General features: G+C 31.2%; 1 protein-coding gene across 1 annotated transcript in view; it reads right to left on the minus strand.

Annotated features, from left to right (window-relative positions):
- Positions 1 to 19,415, minus strand: part of RIMS1 (regulating synaptic membrane exocytosis 1) — a 416,356-nt gene that overhangs the window by 116,938 nt on the left and 280,003 nt on the right. The window contains 12 exon segments of the mRNA XM_025042852.1: positions 1,511 to 1,600; positions 2,058 to 2,171; positions 2,497 to 2,574; positions 5,498 to 5,560; positions 7,196 to 7,321; positions 8,094 to 8,250; positions 12,685 to 12,756; positions 13,859 to 14,012; positions 14,141 to 14,312; positions 14,886 to 15,016; positions 16,958 to 17,070; positions 19,103 to 19,149. Coding sequence (XP_024898620.1) covers positions 1,511 to 1,600; positions 2,058 to 2,171; positions 2,497 to 2,574; positions 5,498 to 5,560; positions 7,196 to 7,321; positions 8,094 to 8,250; positions 12,685 to 12,756; positions 13,859 to 14,012; positions 14,141 to 14,312; positions 14,886 to 15,016; positions 16,958 to 17,070; positions 19,103 to 19,149 — 1,317 coding nt within the window.

Here is a 19,415-nt window from a genome sequence, read left to right on the forward strand (position 1 = left end):
ATTTAAGCAATAATTTGTTTTAAAGTCTGGGAAAAGAAGATTAATAGCAGGCCTGTAACTTACTCCTTCCCAATCAGGGAACAAGGTAGAATGAATGACCTCAAACAGACCTAATAAAGATAAAGGAAAAGTATAAGGATCAGACCTTCTTGTAAATATACAGTGATATTTGCTAAGGAAAAGATAAAGGAGAGTCCTTATCTATTAGACATCTTTAGAAGGATATAATTAGTTTTTCTAGACTTTTATTGTAAATAAACCCCAGATATCTTGATATGTATGTATATATAAAATAATAGAAAATAAAACAATTTCTATTGTGATTTTAGAAGAGTCTATACTCATTTCAACTAAAATTCTATTACAAATGTAAAGGAATACAAAATGTAGTTAGATTTCGTTTTCTTCTATTACAAATTTTACAACTACAAAAGAATACAAAATAAAAAAGTAGATTTTTATTAGAATCTTACAAAGACACTAAAAATGTATATGTATACTTGTACCTATTATTCCATTCTATAAATAAACATCTCATAAATAAATGAACAGAATCAGACTCTAAATATTGCTAAAGAAAAGCTTTATGCAGCATCTGATGAAGTGGATTACATTAGCATGACTAAATAGTTTTCTTAAGGATTTGCAGAGTTAGTATACAAATTTCCACTGAATAACTTCTAATTGAAAAGAAATAACAATCATAACCAAGATTATCAATTACAACCAAGTTTACTGGACTAGAAAGTTCCATCATAATGGAAACATTAGCTGTTTGCAATTCGGAGACAGTGTAACACATAATCATTGAATACATTTAATTTAAAATCAGAATTATTTATTAATCAATTAAAAGTTTTAAGCAAAATTATGTGGGTAAACATATGTATACATAAATTATGTATATTTATTTATTTTTTAATTTTGTGTATTTATTTTTAAGGCATCAGAAAATCTATGGTGAATTTACCATTTTTGTTGCCAAAATATAATCTAATGTTAAACTTGATCTATATCAATGAGTAGTTTGATTCAAAAGTGAATACAGATGCATAAGGGAAGTATTCTATCTAAGTATAATTCTTGTTTTGAGTTAATGGAAGATTGCTGTTAAACCTATAATTACTATTTATCACTGGAACTAACAGAAAACTTCAGATAACTCACTGGACCTTATAACATTATCAGCATACTGAAGGCTCCCTGAGTAGTATGTAAATAAAATGACTGAACAGCAACAGAAGAGGAAAAGCAGCAGCCAGAAGCGGTTACAAATTACATCACACCATTTGCAACGACATTCACAGAAATATGTGTATATGGACCCTTGGGCTTATCCACATACACGTATCTCTCCACAGAGATGTATAATAAAGGAGGGGGAAATGGTGACAATTAGCAAAGTGAACATGAATGAATAAACCTGTAAGACTCACATGAAACGAAACAAAGTGATTAAAAAAATCACTAGTACAAATGATAGGAAATTAAGAAAGTCTTTATTTTATACCTTTCTCGTTCTGGTGAATGCAAACTAGTATCTGGTCTCAAGCAGTTGGTACTAGCACTCCTAGCCCTGTCAAGGGAGGGCTGTAGTTCACTAGTGCCAGTGCATTGCATCCAATGGTAGAAGAGAAAGACAAAGAAAACAAAGAAAGGAAGACCATGTTAGAGAGTAAAGCATAAAATAATGTCCCCTTTACATAAAATGTAGAATCGCTGTGATTCAGTTCGTAAGGGTGTGAGAGAGTTGACAGGATGATAGTGCAAAATTTTGTTTAGAAAATGAAACTAAACAAAGATTATGCTCGAATTGCTTTGCATAATTTTTTTAAAAAAGGTTCTCAGACTGAAAAATGACACTAAACCACACCTACTTATGAAAAAACCAATACAGAAAGCACTAAAACAAAATGTCTAAAACTTCATTACCAAGAACAGATGCCACACCAAAACAAAATGAAGGACATCAGAGGAGAAAAATTTTACACTTCAACTATTCTGGTTCACAACACTAGACAAGGGAAGTGGAAGGTGTGACTTCCATATGTTCTTACCTAATCAATATTTCATCGGTAAATCTCAATACTCTTGAATTAAAGCATTCATGATGAAGGGGAAAGTCCTGTCTAGTCACTGATTTGGTTTTAGTATGTGCAGGCAGAACTGAGCTTCGCAAATTAAAATTATCCAAAAATAAAACAACACAAAATTAATTATCACAATTAGAATCAACAATTAAAACAACAAAAAAATGACAAAAAAGACAACCAGAATTCTGAATATTGAATAAGATTTTATTTAAAGAAACCTTCTAGAATTCCTAAGTTTTATAATTAAAACTATTTTTAGATATCATTAATTTAATGTTTCTCTGTGTATAATTAATTTTAAGAGAAAAATGTTAATGCTTTATTAGAATGTAAATTTGCTATTTTTAACAGGCAAAGGATTAAGAATTAGTTTATAACTGGGACTCACTGTCATGACTCTTACCTGTAAATATTCCAGTGAGAACCGTTCTCTAACAAAGGCATCTTGGGAGGTAATGTTTTATAGTGCCTAACAAGATGTCTGGAACGTGGGCACACAATCATGCAGGAAACAAAAATATATAGGAAGCAAATTTTACTAGGATATGAAAAATGTAAGAGGCCTATAAAGCTACAAACAGATGGATCTTTTGTTTTTTCTCAAAAGAACCACAATAATTATTTGAAGGTAGGATTAGATTAAAATATGAAATCACAGACATCTGTCTTCATAATCATGACTCAATAATAGTTCAATTGCCTTAATTTAAAAAATCTCTGCTTACTAAACTACTGAGTTATTAACATTTAAATTTACTATTTAACTCCTGATTTAATATTATTTCTGCTTCTATGGAAGTAAATAACTCGTAGCTAAAGCACTAGCCAGATAATTTATGTAATTTGGGAATTAAAACATGACTAAGACTTAATATTTTGATAACAAGGAAAGAGATGACCAGCATTCCAGGGATGAGGCTAGTCATGTACTCGACTATAGTAAAGAAAGGAAAGGGCGAAGGATCAGGAAGTGACTCTAGTGAACAAGTTCTTTCATTTATAAGCTGGATCCAAATCCAACCATAGGTATCATTTATCTTTGGCAATTGGGTGAGACAGGCATTATATGCAAACCAGAATATGAATTCTGATGTGGCAGAAAATGGCAGAAACAAAGAACCAACTTTATCTGAATTCCTTTAAAATCAATGAGGGTTTCTGGACCGTCTATACCACCAAGAGAAAACTAATTAACTAATGGTTAATTAATTTTTTGATAATTTAATAATGTTTCTACAAATTGCTCATTATGAAAGTTCATTAACCATCTTGGATTAAAGTATGATAATCAGAGAATAAACATTTGCTGAGGACATTCTAAACATCAACCAACCAGTGGTTCACTCATATTTATAATAATGGTAGAATCCAAGGGAATCTCTTAAAGCTTCAGATTAAAAATGTATTAGAGTACCATAATTGAGCACAAACTGAGGACAAATTTTACTGAAATTAAGAATTCTGCCTGTTTTATAGACAACAGAGTCTTCAACTCCGAACCTTAGGCAAGTATCGATAGTAACACGTTGCTATACAACTTTTCTAAGCAATTGGTTCAAAGGTGTGTTTTTTGTTGTTGTTGTTATTTTTTTCCAGGAACAGTCTAATAAGGGTCAGAACAGAATGAGAAAATAAATAGAAAATAGCATACAATTCATAATATGAAGGTCTAAGTTCCCACCATGGCTTTGCCACTTATTGGCTATTAGCCTAGGTAATTCAGGTCAAATGCTTAAGCCTTTGTCTACATATATAAAATGGGAAAACAACAATACTTATCAGGTATGCTATGAGACCTCGAATGAGGTAAAAGGCATAAAGTATCTAGGACATGGGCAGCAACGATGTTTCCTGTACAACACTACTTTCTCAGGGCATATTTTATGCAAAAGGAGTTCTACGGTTAAATAATATGAGGGAAAATTAATTAAAAATATGAGACAGACTCCTTTAGTTCATGACTTTACCGTGCTGTGCATTTTAAATCTCTAGGATGGGCTTTAATTTGCAAAGTTTCCAAAATCTGTTTGACTTACAAATTCTTTTGTCAGTAGAACGTTTGCACAGGACCAACTCCCCAGAACATATTTTTAAAAAAAACTAGTTTAGTGGAAAATGTCAAATAGACCTGATTTTGAATCCTTGCTCTGTTACTTATCAAATTAAAATTTCTTAGCATCTTTCCTCATCTGTAAAATGAGGATAATATATTCATATCATATAATTACTGTGGGGAAATTGAGATAAAGTACATTAAATACTTAACACTGTGCTTGGCGCACAATGAAAGTTATTTTCCTTGTTTACTGGAAAATAGTAAATCCTCAAATTTCATTCTGAAAATTCCTAAATGAATATCATATGATGTGTTTTGAAGATAAGATTATATAAAATGATTAAATTAATATTATATTATATTGTATAAATCCTGATATTTCATGTTTAGAAGTAGAAAATAAAGAAAAGAAAAAACATAGCTTTAACTATTTTATTTAGACTATTGGTGTATGTTAGAAATACCCATTTACTGGGTGCCAGTCCACACTTTTTATTGGCCAAAATATTTGAGAGTTTGTCTCTGCGTTGGTTTGTTTCACTGATTTACTACTTCCTTACCTCCAAAATGACAATAAATATTTACAGACTGTATTCTATGAGTAATCTATAAGACAATTTATTTTGGATATGAAATTCAAGAAGTAAGGAGATGAAAATAAGGTATCAGGTTCTAAGCTCCAATTTAAGGAATACTACATCTCTTTCTCTTTCATCTTTAAAGAGACATCATATCATTACATGTCTTTAAGAGGAAGTTTGTACTGCAGCATTTCTGAACTGGTGGGGGGATGAAGGGAAGGAAGGTTTAGAAGTTAGCAAGTCCTTATTCTTTAATCTGAAGGAATTTGAAGCTCAGCTATTAAACATGAACTGCTAAAGATTTTATTAAAAGCAAACAATATAAACAAAAGTAGATTCCAAAAGGAAATAAAAAAAGGCTAAAACAAAGCAAACTTATAATCATGGAAACAATAACACTGCCATGCACAGAAGATCAGACCTCTTGTGACTAGACAGGTGTGTGTGTTGGGGGTAGGGCTGCTCACAGCGAGTATATAGGATTTTAATTGCAGAAATTGGTTCCTCAGTTTTAGGAATGTGTAAACAGTACCACAGAGGCTCATCAGTCTCTGGATTCTGAATATACAAACAGAAAAGTAATCTTCCTGGATCAAAATTGAAATATATTTGGAACCTTTTCCACACCTCCATATAAAACAAAACAAATTTTGAATACTTGGGAAAATTATGTGTTAGTAATAATACCACTAAGGGAGAGATGAAAGAATAGTAGAATGGAAAGAGAGTGATCACACACAGTTACCATTACCAATCCCTGTATTTACCTGGTAGTATGTAGGCATTCTGCACTTCGTCCTCGTTTTGCTCTGGGCAGCATAAGAAGCTCACTGCACAGACAGGATGGGTGGTGAGTGAAACAGATAAATTATGAGGCATTAAATGACATGGGATATGCCAATGGTATGCCGATGAAAACATGAAAAGGGAAGAAACCAGATTGTCTGCACTAGCATATTTGCTTAAGAGGTTAAACAAAAAAGAAACATGACAGTATTTTTAAAAATTTAAACAATAAAATACAAACATTATGGTCAAAGTCCTAACTGTTACTGATTTGCTATTATATTTTAAAGTGATTTTAAATAATATTAAAACAAAACAAAACTAAACCTAACCTTCTCCAAATAAGACATAGAAATCTATTTCCAATTCTAGACACAGGTATTTTAACAACTTTCGAAAGGCTTATAAATCTGGCCTTTCTGAAACTAATAGGAACCCTAAAATTTTTCATTTCTTTTAAGCAACTTAAAGCATGATAGCTTTCTTAGCTTTTATAGATATTGAAAATGCAATATCACATATTATGTTTCTCCTTAACCAAAAGAAAATATGCTTGATTAGGACTATTTTACTTTAAAATTGATACTTTTTGTACACTTAAATTAATTCCACTCTATTGAATGTCTTGGTCAAGAAATCCTTTTTGTCCTTCATCATCTAAATTCATGATGGCTGGAATGAATTCTGACAAAGTGGCCCTCGCTCAACTCAACTCAACTCAACTCAACTCAACTCAACTCAAACTGAGCAGTGTGGAATCCTATTCCTCAGAGAAGTTCCTGTCCCTGTACCCAATATAACACTACTTTCTGCAGGTCATGGCACCACTTCACAGTAGGATAGCAATTAGGGAGGTAAGAAGCTCTACTTGAATTCTGTGTCCTTGACAACATGGCAAAAATCAACCATTTAGCACCACTATCATTTCCCTACTCTGCCTAAAACTTCTTCACTTCAAAAAGTCACAAGACAATATTCGACAAGATAGGTATTACAAAACCTTAAATCATATCCTGAACTTGTGGGCAGGCATATTATACAGGTACGTGGTTAGTTTGAGAAGAAAGTCTGTGGGCTTGTAGAACAATAGAGTCGCAATGTAGATTTTTAGTAGTTGTGTCTAGGAAGCATTTGTTAATAAGAAAGAATCCATCTCAATACTTTCTAATTTATAGATACTTTGTGGAAATATATTTCATAATAAATAGGTGTATAAAAATATTATTGATGTTCTCAGAGAAACTCTGCAACATTATCTGTCTTTCACATTATCTCTTTCACATCCAAAATTTTTAATAACATAAAATATGTAATCTTGTAATTACATAAATAACATCCCAAAGACTGCAAACCTCAAAATATAAAATATTTGAAAATTGCTTACTGGCTCACTTCTATAATTTAGGGTAGTATCTAAGTCAACAATAAATCGGAATGTGGCTAAACAGAAATTTTGATTTTTTTTTAAAAGCATCTATTATGACAATATAATGTTAGTCAAATAATTCCTAGAATTGCATTTCTATTAGAATATCTTACCAGTTGTTCTTTGGGAGAAGTTTGGTTTTGAGTGATAAAATAGTTTTTTTCTCTAATGTACTATGTCGAGATATCTATCATATATTAAAACAGAGCAAAGAAAAATTTTATAATGTCAAGATCATGATTTGAATAAATACCTGTCTTGTTCAGATAAATACTGACTATCCACCTCTCTGGATCTGTGATCAGCTGGACTTCGGGAGGCATCATGGTGTCTGGTTGGAGAACGTGACCTTCTTGTTGGATGAATTTCATCTAAACTCCTAAAATGATTAAAAAATTCATATGTGTCAAATTGTATCATCTTCCCAAATTTCCCAGACTAATGGGAAAGAATTGACAGTACTGGCAAATAGCTGAATAGCTTGAAAAGTGTTGGCATCATAACCAAATAGCCATTTTATCAATGAGTTATAGGTATTTATTCTCTCTGAGTGCTCTACCTCTGCTGCTTTTTTCCAACCTTCTTTTGTACCTCTATCAAACAAGGACCACAATTTTTACTTGCATATTTAATTAAAATTTCAGACGTGTATTTCTGGGTAAGATGAAATAGAACACTACACTATACTTATGTATTACATACTTTCCCAAGCATTTAAAGTACTTCGAAGAGACAATCTTAAATTTCCTAAAAATACATTCTGCTGCTTAATCTCATCTTCTTTGCCACTTGTCTCCACAGGTCTAAGCCACCACCATACAATTTCCCCCAAAAGGAGAGAAAACTAGCAAACAGAACACAAGGCACTTATTCAAAAACTGTGCTTGGGACATAAACTTCTTTCACTCCCTGGGAAATTTCTTGAGATTAATGAACAGAATATTGTACAGAACAGAATGTTGAGATTAAAAAATAGAATATAAGATAATGAATAAACAGGCATTTTTGCCTACAAATGATTCTAAAAAAAAAACTTGATTGACCAAACCATCATTTCATTTCAGTTAGAAGCCCGTGGCAGTTTCCATTGTATTATAACAACAACAACTAAAAGGTACTGTCAGGGACACTAAGCCCATTTTAAAGCCTACCTCTGTAATGGCACATTTGGTAAACGTGAACGCGGCCTTCCCTGATCATCGCCGCGATGAGGAGATACTGAACGTGAGCGGTGATGCGTTGTTCTTTGCTGTTCTGGCACAGTTAATGTTGTAGATTTACTTTCTCTAGCACTAGACCTATAACCTACTGGCAAGAGTACACACAAAAAGTAATCAATATTCTTCTATAATGTAAATGTTAATGTGGAGATATCAAATTATATCTAAAGCAGCCACTGACCTATTAAGATAAATGCCATGCAATCAATACTATTAGCTTTATCTTAAAAACTATTACGTATATGTACACAGAGTGTAATATATACATGCAAAAGAACAGGTTACAGTTTAGCTCAAAAGAACCAAGAAGATACTGAATATTACTATAATAGTTGATGCCTCAGACATTATAATGAGTTGGGATACTATTTTAATTTAAAGAACAAATGAGTTAGTGATTTCTTAGCAATACAAACCAAGCACCTGACAGTGAACGAAAGTTAATGTACAAGTAAATGCTTAGAAATTTGGTGTCTCTTTAAATGGTATTTGGATTTTTCTTCTAAAGGATAAATTATTTTAGTTGAATTCAGATGGTTTTGCAAATAAGAAAATGAAAATATTCTAATTTTAATTAACAAAGAAGAGTAGCAGATCTTCACTATTACAAATACTCATCATGAATTTTGCAAACTTTAGACAATACTGCAAATTTCAAATGAACAGTGTATGGCAATAATGCAAAGAAAATTAACTTTCCTAAAAAAACAATTGTCAAATCTATCCCAGATATCTGAAACTATTCCACAAATGTGTTAGTAGTAACATAATTAAGTTAATATAGTTAACATAATTTCAATTAAAAATAAATTATAGAAGTAAATCTCCCCTGAAGCAAAAAGGTTTATATCAGCTCTGATTAAATTTTTTCACAGGGTCATTGTGTGCAATTATTGAAAGAAAAATAAAAAACCATGTGGCCAAAAGAAAAATACTTATATTTACACACATATAAATGTCCATGAATCGGGAAAATATTAAATTTAACTTGGCAGCTTACACTGTTGTTCATTTATTTACTTGCTAATTCTCACATCATTTTCAAAATATGCCACAAAACATCATCATATCGAAGACAGACTAAAATTATCCAACAGTTCATTATTCGTGATTGTATGATCTTTTGACTAAGCTTAACATAGAAGAAAGGCATTTAAACATTTCATAAAGTATAATTTAACAATACTGAGACCAAAGAAGCTTAACCACTTGTCACTCTAAAATTATCAGTATAATGACCATGTAATATAACCATAAATAATATAATTTTGTATATTTTCATTTTATAACAAAAGTAACAGCAATTGGGCTAATATTTTGAGTTTCATGTAGAAGTTTCTTTGTTGTTCAGATGTATAATTTGTAATATTAAGTCTAGAAAGAGACCAATTAAATTTGTGTAGTAAATTTATTTCACAGCTCATTATAAATATGGCTGTTTTTAAAGATATTTAATCTAAGTCTGAATTACTTAAACATTTTAAATTAACATTTGGTGTCATTTGATAACAATTGGCATCAATTACACAATAACTGTGGAAGGTCAGTACTGAGTTGGGAGCACCGTATCAAGATTTCAATGACTATTCAAGGTACAAAAATAAAACTTTCAAATTTGGTATAATTAATTATTATAAAATAACTTTTAGAGAATTTAGGCCTCTTGCTGTTAAAAAGGTATAATAATTTTTTTCTTGGGTTCTTTGTATTTATGTAGGAATTAATGTCTTTTTTATCCTATCCTAATATTCATTCATAGTTCTTTGCTTTGTACAAAATAATTTATTTTCTTCAAATTATGTTTAATTTACTGTTGTTAACATGTACCCTATATTCAGAAAAAAGGTAAGAGAGAACTGCTATTTTATGCTTATTTCAATGCTTCAATTGGCTCAGAGTTAGAAGTTAGAGGGTGTTCTTCCATTTTCTGAATTTGCAGTAGTGATGTGAAGAGCTGAGACTGTCAGATGCCTTTCCTCAGATGAGGGCCTTCTGTATGCGGTTATTTATATCCTCATTAAGCAGTTCAATTTACTTATTTTAAATAACAATGAGGTTATGGTAACTATAAAGTTTATAAAATGTAGTTCTGGAGGTCTCAACTGCTTTCAGAACCTTAGATTCCTTCCCTAATTGGAGAAAGGTAGGAAATACATCAAGCAAGAACATGGAATTTTATGGTGCTAAGAAAAACCAAGGCATTAGAAAGTTTATGGTATGGCTGTGGTAGAAAATTGAGGTTTTAAAACAAGTTTTTTAACTTCTTCAAAAAACATAAAACCAGAAACTTCACTGACTGCATTAAACATATGTAGAACTGGCATCTACGCCTAATAAATGTCACTTCATAGTGGATGCTAGGAAATGTAGAAGCAAATCTGTAATCAACCTCTAAAGGCATATAAGAACGTATCAGTGCACTTGTTAACTTATCCCCTCACTTTATTTTAGATTCTTGCCTTTATTTCACCAATGCTCATCTTTCCTCTTTATTTAAAATGTATTATATAATACTGAGCGGCTTGCTACATTATATTTGCCATACATATATATTTTTAGAAGCTGCCATATACCCATTTTAGATCAATGAAGAATATACCTGAAAAATTAAATAAATTGCATTATCACTTTTATTAATTTATGAAGAGACCTCTGAAACATAAAATATTAAGTATTGGTTATATAATTTATTTATTATACTCTAATAAAAGTTTGCCTCATTACATATTAAATGCTAAATGAAAATGAATATTTGAAATGATAATTTAGATACTGCTTCTACTTGATAAAAGAGGTTATATGTATTTGCAAACCCCATGCTATAGTATATGTCAGTGGAATATAAATATATTTCAAATTCAGTGTTCTCTGGTAGTGTCCAAGCACTAATTCCATCTGTAGTGGGTCCTATAACTCCTATTTTGGCTGCTGTCCATGTGATCTCCCAGGGTAAAGAGAAGATACTCACCATTTTAGTATTTATTGAATTAGCCATTTATATTCATTCATCCCTCCACTACCCTGCCTCACCTTAAAAAATATGAAATTTTAGGTGAATAAAATATGAGAACCACTCACAGAAATAAATTCTATTTAGGTAAGTTGGGAACAATAACACTAAGGCTGATATACAGCCAAAATTCTTGTTAAAAAGGTTTGATGACTTTTCTATCAGGAATCATCTATTTGATTCCTATTTAAATATGCAAATGTTTAATATACAAGCACTTTCCTCCTTTCAATTTTATTAAAAAACAATATTCTATTCAATTTTGTGTTAAAATTTCTTTGAAGAATGTGTCTAATTATTATAATCCTTTTAGAAATAAAAACAAAGAACAAAATATGAAATGTTATCCACTATTATCCATGATTATTTAAAACTCTCACTGATGATCTAATATCCAAGAGTAATATATAAGTATGTAGATGTGCGCACCTCCAAGTTTATTGTTTTTAGAAATATTTTCTACTTTAATACAGTGATTAAATACTATATTTTCTTTGAATTATGGAAGCAAATGAAACCTAATTTTAGAGAACTCTCTATAATTTTCTCCTTGTTTTAATGAAGTTGTATGTGTCTCTCCAAATTATGAACTTAGTCACTAGTGTGGAATCTGTCTACTGACTTGGCCGAAGTCATTGCCCTCAAATTGAGTGCATCCCCTTTGAGAAATTATATAAATTAAGAGGACATATATGTCAACATTGTCCTAAAGAAATGCCTTTAATAATTCATATCGATGTGTCTCATTATTTTTTCTTTAATTACTTCTTATTCGATATTTCTTTACTTTTTACTAGTAAATCAAGGAAATAGTACAAGATTAGTGACAAAAAAATAAGCTTTTACTATCTGGTTTTACTCATTTTCTGACAAAAGAGTCAGATGAGAAACAGATTTGAACTCCACAATGTCACAAAAATTTTACTAACTTATACAATGCAAAAAAGATGTTGACTTAAAATGAATACTGAATCTTTCTAAAGCATTTCCTTTTTTTTGAAACATACAATACACATTCTAGTTATAATCAGCAGTAAACGCATCACAAAAGCACTGAAATTTAAGCCATGCCACATGCAATTTTAAACCCTGCCATGCACCTTTCTCAGTATATTCCATGGAAGGCTACATTATTTTCAGAAACAGAGGAAGGAAAATCATAGACGTACAATATAAAACATAGAATTTTTATTTAAGAAAATTCAAAATATCTTTTCAAAATGAAATTCATATCTTCACTTATGCTCATAGCATTGTGAAATAATGATTTTAACCTAGCTAGTCATGATTCTAAAGAAGTATCTGAGTAATTAAATAAGTAGGGATGTTAATGAATAGTCGCTAGTCAATTTTAAACTTTCTTAGTAATTTGGAAGACAAGTCACCATGGAATAATAAAATACTTTCACTATGCTATACCTCCAATTCAGTATCCCAGAGAAGTCTAGAAACTGACAGTAAAAACAAGCATAGAAACATAGTGAAGCAGGGCCATGCTCTTCACCCACGCACCTGGAGGAACTACTCCAATACCATCATCAACCTCATAATCTGAGATGTCACTATCACTGATTCGCTGAGATCCTGCACAACAGTAAGGCAAAACAGATAGTTTTGTGTCTCTCTGGTTTATGAAATGTAAAGGACATGGTCACAGTTTTTAAAAAATCAAGCTGATTACATTACTTCTAAATACTTTTGAACAAGAATCATACAAAGTAAATAATGATCAGATTTTTTAAAGTAATGTTTGTTCTCCAAAGATAACATTTTCTCAGTATTTCTTACTTAAAATAAAGGAAGACATATCGAAGGAAGGAGACTTCATAGAATAAGATTTTGACTTTTTAAATTATTCTTTAATTCAAGCATTATACTAAATGCCTATAGCAAAGTGTATACACTGTTTTCTACCCAGTTAAGTGCCCTTCTCTGCAGTTCAGCAAGGATCGGGGCTGAGTGGAAAGGTTCAAAGAGACTTTCTTGGCTAGAGCTCTACTGAGCTCATATTATTGTAAGGACACCAAGGCCCTTTATAAAACATTTATGTTCAGCCTTCAAAATTAGCCATTATACTGCATTAAACATTAATTATGAGGAAATGCTTGATCAGAGAGCACTACCATAAAATATTTAATTATATAAAGAAAACAATTTGGTTCTAGATTACCAAAGGGAAGCTTCTAAGCTTCACTTATTCAATTAGAGATTTAGTCAAAAATCAAAATTTAATGAATTTGTACAGAAAATACTGTTTGTCTCAATCACCAGACAAATAACAACAAACATATTTCACAACACTTTTAAAAAAAAAATTATGACTACTAATACTAAAAATACCCAGGAACTATAAAGTTATTAAGATGTTGCTACATGTAAGTAGCAAACCATCAATAATGACAGAAATTACTCTACCAGTTCACCAATCGACAACTGATTTAGTACTGAGCAAAGAATTACATTTCAGCATTTCTAAACTTTCATGCTCCGGAATTACTGTACTCTTCTCTATATATACTACTTTCATTGGGAGATGTGGAAAATAGATTTGCCAGGTATCTTTACATAATTGGATAATTTTCTAATATTTTGATCTCCAATAAACATTTAAAAAATATTTTAAATGTTAATCTCTCCCTAGATCACTACAACATAATTCTGGTAACTAAAAGGACCTTTAACCTACTTTGTAGTTTTTTGCTAGAGCTTTCTCCATGAATGTGTCGCCTTGGCATGAAAGGTGATGGCTGAGGCAGAGGTAGTGAAGATTCATCATGTGTCTGAAGTTTATACCAATGTGGTTCATCATCTAAAAGTGCTGTCTCCAATTCTATTAGGATCTGAAAGGGCAGTTCTCAAATTAAATCAAGCATATTTACCAAAACATAATGTAAAAATAAGTCATAATTAATCCATATCCCCAAAATTTCAATAAGCATTTGACCCAAATCTTTACAATATACATCACCTCTCCAAGAAATTCACTTTCTTCTTCTTGTACTCTTGGTTGATCCCACACAGTTATTTCTAACATTCGTTCTCTAAAATCTCTACGATGTACATGTGAATAGACAAAAGTCTGATTCCATTTTGGTTCTAGTACTTTCTTTACTGTTTTGGTCCTCCTTTTACTTTTATCACTGAAAAATAAGTATGTTTTGTAAATGAAAAAGCAAAAACAAGTATATGCTGCCCTCTACTGTAGTTACACGTAATATTGCTATTGGAAGTTTTACTATTTTAAATTCATATCTTTTAATATAAAAGTCTAAAAGACTGTAGAGTTTAATACTATTCTAATTTTAACTACAATGTAAGCATTAGTTAATTATAGGTGCACATATACAAAGGTATATTCTAAATAATGTATAGCTATCAAAGACTAATAGGTATATAATTAAGGTAATAAAGATTTTAGCACTTGGCCAGATTATTTTTAAAAAAATACAAGGTTTGAGAGTTTTTTTCCCAGAAATATAATGTAGTTTATTCTCCCACAGAGAATTCTCTAGTATATTTTAAAACTATATCATAGGTTTATACATATGTCCACACTCATCAAAATGTTTACATTAAACATGTATAATTTTTGGTATATCAATTTTGCCTCAATAAAGTTTTACAAAATAAGTAAAACTATATCCCAGGGGAGGAAATTCCACTTTTTATATTAGTAATGATTTTTGCGTATTTTTTCTAAAATTATCCACTACCTTCGATCTGGAAGAAAATACATTTTTACATAGGGGTTCCTGGGACGCCCATCCACTCTAGAAGGCAGATCTGTTGCTTGCAGAACATTTACAATCAGCTGGTGTCCCACTTTATCGTACCATAGTTTCACCTAAGAGCAATGAAGAAAGGAATTATTTGTAAAAATAACGAGGTGTAATTTTACCCCAAAAACACTCAAATTATTTTTGAAGAAAGAAAAAAATTTCAATACAACTGAATTATAGATAATATTATTTCTGAAAAGAATACCAATTTGAAAGTATAACCATTTAGAACTGGACTTTTCATGCATTTTAAACATGACTTATAACTGATAGGCCTGCAATATTTTATCCTCTTATATCACGTTATAAAAATAAACTAATGATAAAAATTTTACTAAAAAAGAAGAGAAGTGGGGGGGATATTATCATTTTTAAATGATAAATGCAGTATTTGGAGATTATAAGTGTTTAATGATTACAGTGTGGCTAAATGTGTTTTGCAGCATCACATGTAGGTGAAATAAATGAGATTTGATGTCAGGAACAGTATATATAAGTGATTTGGAAGAGATCAGAAAACACACTTACTGTGGACCTATTTTACACCAGGTACTGCTATTTCCTGTTTTTTCACATTTAATTTTTATAATTAACCTACTATGGGTTAATTTTCATGAGAAAAGGGGAAAAGAACCAAGGAAGGTGCAATACACAAATGATGCCTTCAAACTAAGTGAAGGCTAAATAAAATAATATTTTCTACAAAGATTTCATGACAGTTTGAGTATAAAAGGAAAAAAAAGAGAAAATGACACACTGAAAAACTATTGTTAGACTCCCAAGAAGTAGAACTTTAGGAGTCAATACAGTTTTTGTGTCGGCAGAGAATAATGTTAACTTTAATATTTTTAAAATTTAGAAGTCGGTTTTGGTTTCATGGTTAAATAAGAACTATGAGCATAAGATGCTTAATGGACATACATCAGAACATTTAAGACTCATTATGAGCGCATAAGCTAATTTACCATGGGAGTGGTCTTTCACAGGAAGGAACAAATTAAGGATTCAAACCTAGATCTGTAGGAATCCATTTCTCAGTTCCCAATTAATCCAACAGATGTGTTTTCATAAAACCAAAATGGCTTTTTATCCTTCTTAAAATACACACAATGGAAAAAAAAGATAGCAGGGCAGATAAACACAAAAGACTCTACAAAGATATTCAATCTACTAAAAACAGATGTTAAAACCAAGAAAGGTTTTAAAAATAACAGCAAGTTTAGGGTTATCGTCTTTGTTTAATTAAAACCAAGAAAAGAGCAGCAAAAAGAGATCATAGAAATCTACTTATTAACAAAGCAAAAGATCAACTAGTATTTATAGAATAATTGGAAGCAAGATTATCCCTTAGTTAGTTATACAAATGTCCAGTATTCTACCATCATCTACATAGATGTGGCTTTTCATAATAGCCATAGTTCCTTTCCTCCAGTATTCCCAGATCATAGGTAAGGCAACAGTGAAGAAAACTAGCTTTTTCAGAGTGATATCGGCATGAAGAGTTTCACCAAAAGTCTTAAGAAGTTAAGAGGATTAACTTTTAATTTAATAATAAATTTTATTAAATATTAAATATTTAATGATTAAATATTAATGCTAAATATTAAATTTAAATAGTCTAAATTTAAATATTTCAAGTTCCAGGCTCATAAAGTTGTTGAGTAAATAGAATATGACTTTCTAAATTTATTATGTCTAACCAACAACTTACCTCAGAAACTTTTATATAACACACAGAATATAATAAATATCTTATTTACTTGTGTTATCATTTATCATTTAACGTTCAGAACAACTGGTACATTGTAGCCGCTCAATAAATATTTCTAAATAAATACATGAACAAAGGAATAATCTAGTAAAGACACGAAAAATTGATAAAGTAGATTATGGTGTTAAATGACTATGAATAATCATAAGCCTCAAAAAAAGCCATACTTTTTAAAGATAGGCTCAGAACAGTGAGTAAATACTAATGGTTTTTAACATGTACAAAAAATACATACAGAAAGTTGTCCTGGTAAGACTTGTGGGGCATCTTTTAGAGCTCCAGGACTTGTTGGAGAAATAACAGAAATGGAAGGCCTTTCCATCTTTTGAGATTCAAAGGAACTTGAACCTAAAAGAAGAAAAACAAATTCAGGTAATTTTTCTAACATTTGTAACATATGTGTGGGAAATATATATATTTTTTTTATAAAATGTTAAATTCATCTGTTATTTGTATAAAACCATAATTAAATATCATCAATAACAGCAGAACCTACTTTTAACTGGAGAGCAATAGAAGCTTATGTTTTCTTCTTTGATTAATCTCCTACTTGAAAGGTATTTAAAATGCATTGTATTTTTTTGCTTCAATTTGTAAGTATTGATTTTCTACATTTCTGGAGTTTAGGCCCTTGCATAACCTCACATATAGGTGAGAAGCTCCACAATTTTAGTGATAAGATGGTACCAGTTATATTAATTATATTGGCTAAAGGATCATCTCTTATGAACTATCTTTATTGAAATTAAAATGAATGCATATATAACATAACTTACGAGTATATCTAAACTTGGAATTCATCACTATTTTAAAATAAGATTTACCATCTATCTAAGTTTAGATCTTACAAGTGAATCTCTTGAATGTCTGAGAAAGCTGTCTCTAGTGATTCACCACAAGTGACTTGCTTCTCCTTTATGTGGAAGAGACTGGCTCTCCACTCAGACACTCAGTGAGGCTCTTCTCCCGCCTTTTTCAAATGAAAATTCTCTCTTTCCAGATCACAGTTAAAGTATAACCTGACACAATCAGTAGTATAGAATGTCTGCATAATGCTATTACCCCAGCAAGTAGAACCTTGAACCCACAGCCACTCAAAACAGCTTTATTGTCAAAACTATTTATGGAGGATATGTTATCCACACACTTTTTTCTATACATGTAAATTAAGTTTAAATTAAGCCATATAGCATCATTCTGTGCCCTCCAAAGACTTTTATCTATAAGAAACAGTGCTATACAATTCTTTGTTCCTATGCCTCTTCTATCAAGTATCCTTAGGATCAATTTTTTCTTTGATCTTAGTACAAGTAGGCTGTTGAGTCTCAGTACTCTGTTATTTCTAATAATCAGTTTGTTTTTAATATTATAGCAGTTTATTCTTAAATAGTATCGACACTATAAATTATGCAATTGGTTCCATTTCCCTCTGTCTATTGGTTATCAGAAAGCTCAGAACCAAACCTGGGCTCCTCTGTAGCAGGTATGTACAACATGATGGTATGCATTCGATATAATAACCTAATCTCTGGTTCCTTGTTTACCCCGCCCATATATTTTCTACCTCTTTATAACCACTATCACTTGTTTACCTCTTAAATCATGTGTTTTATATTTCTGTAAGCTGGGTTACATAATAATACTTGGTGCTCAAACCCAAGTATTACTAATTTAATGCAAAGTATTAAATTCGGTGCTCAAACCCAAGTATTACTAATTTAATGGCAAAGTAAATATCACTGACACATTCTCATTGAAAACTTCATTACGTGTCCATACTTTATTGCACACACTGTCATCTTCTCTCATCTGGAGTTCTTTAATGTCCATGTACATGATTCAACACTCTAGCCTCACTGTTCTTGACCTAACTTATATCTACTAGACTTTATCTCTACTCTACTCACTCACTTCCATGATCATATCAGACATTGCTGGACTGTATTCAAATTATTTGTTAGTGTGACTGCTTCCTTCATTAGACTGTTCATGAGAATGAGCTAATTGTCAATCAAACCAAATAATCCAGTACCACAATAAATTTTAATGTACAGCAAATAGAACTATTACTAGTAGAATAATTGAGCTCTGGGAGAGCCCTAACTGTTATGATGCAGAAGGGTATTGACAGGAAAGATTTTTGTATAGCCACATACACACACACACACACACAAAAGTGGAAAAGGAAAAATCTTAAAGTAGAATTTCTTGATGAGTTTCCAATGATTGTCATGGTTGCCAATTTCTACTATCACTGGCGATAACTTTAGTATAGTAACACCAATTGATTTATATCAAATAAGTAAAGAAAATGGAAAATATTTATTCTTCAGTTTCATTCCATATATATCATACCAATGAGAAAATCTTATATACTCACTGGACTCCAGAGGAGGATGGGAGCTCTCAGGAATCCGTGGAATGTCACTAAAAGAAACAGGGTATGGTGAAAATTCCATTAGCTAAACTACCCCGCCTGAGGCCACCACAGCCACATTTTACTTTGATGGTGTGAAAAATCCGTTTGGGTCTTTACAGGTGTGGAAATGGACAGGAGTTACTATTCAGGCAATTACTAATGTGCATGAATGTCAAACACCACACAAAAATAAAAACTGCAGTAAAAATAAGTTTTCATATATTTAATAGCAAAACACTTTAATATGACAACAATCAGACTAATATTGTGGCTA

Source organism: Pteropus alecto, unplaced genomic scaffold, assembly GCF_000325575.1.
Source record: "Pteropus alecto unplaced genomic scaffold, ASM32557v1 scaffold7, whole genome shotgun sequence".
In the NCBI taxonomy this organism is placed as follows: Eukaryota; Metazoa; Chordata; class Mammalia; order Chiroptera; family Pteropodidae; genus Pteropus; species Pteropus alecto.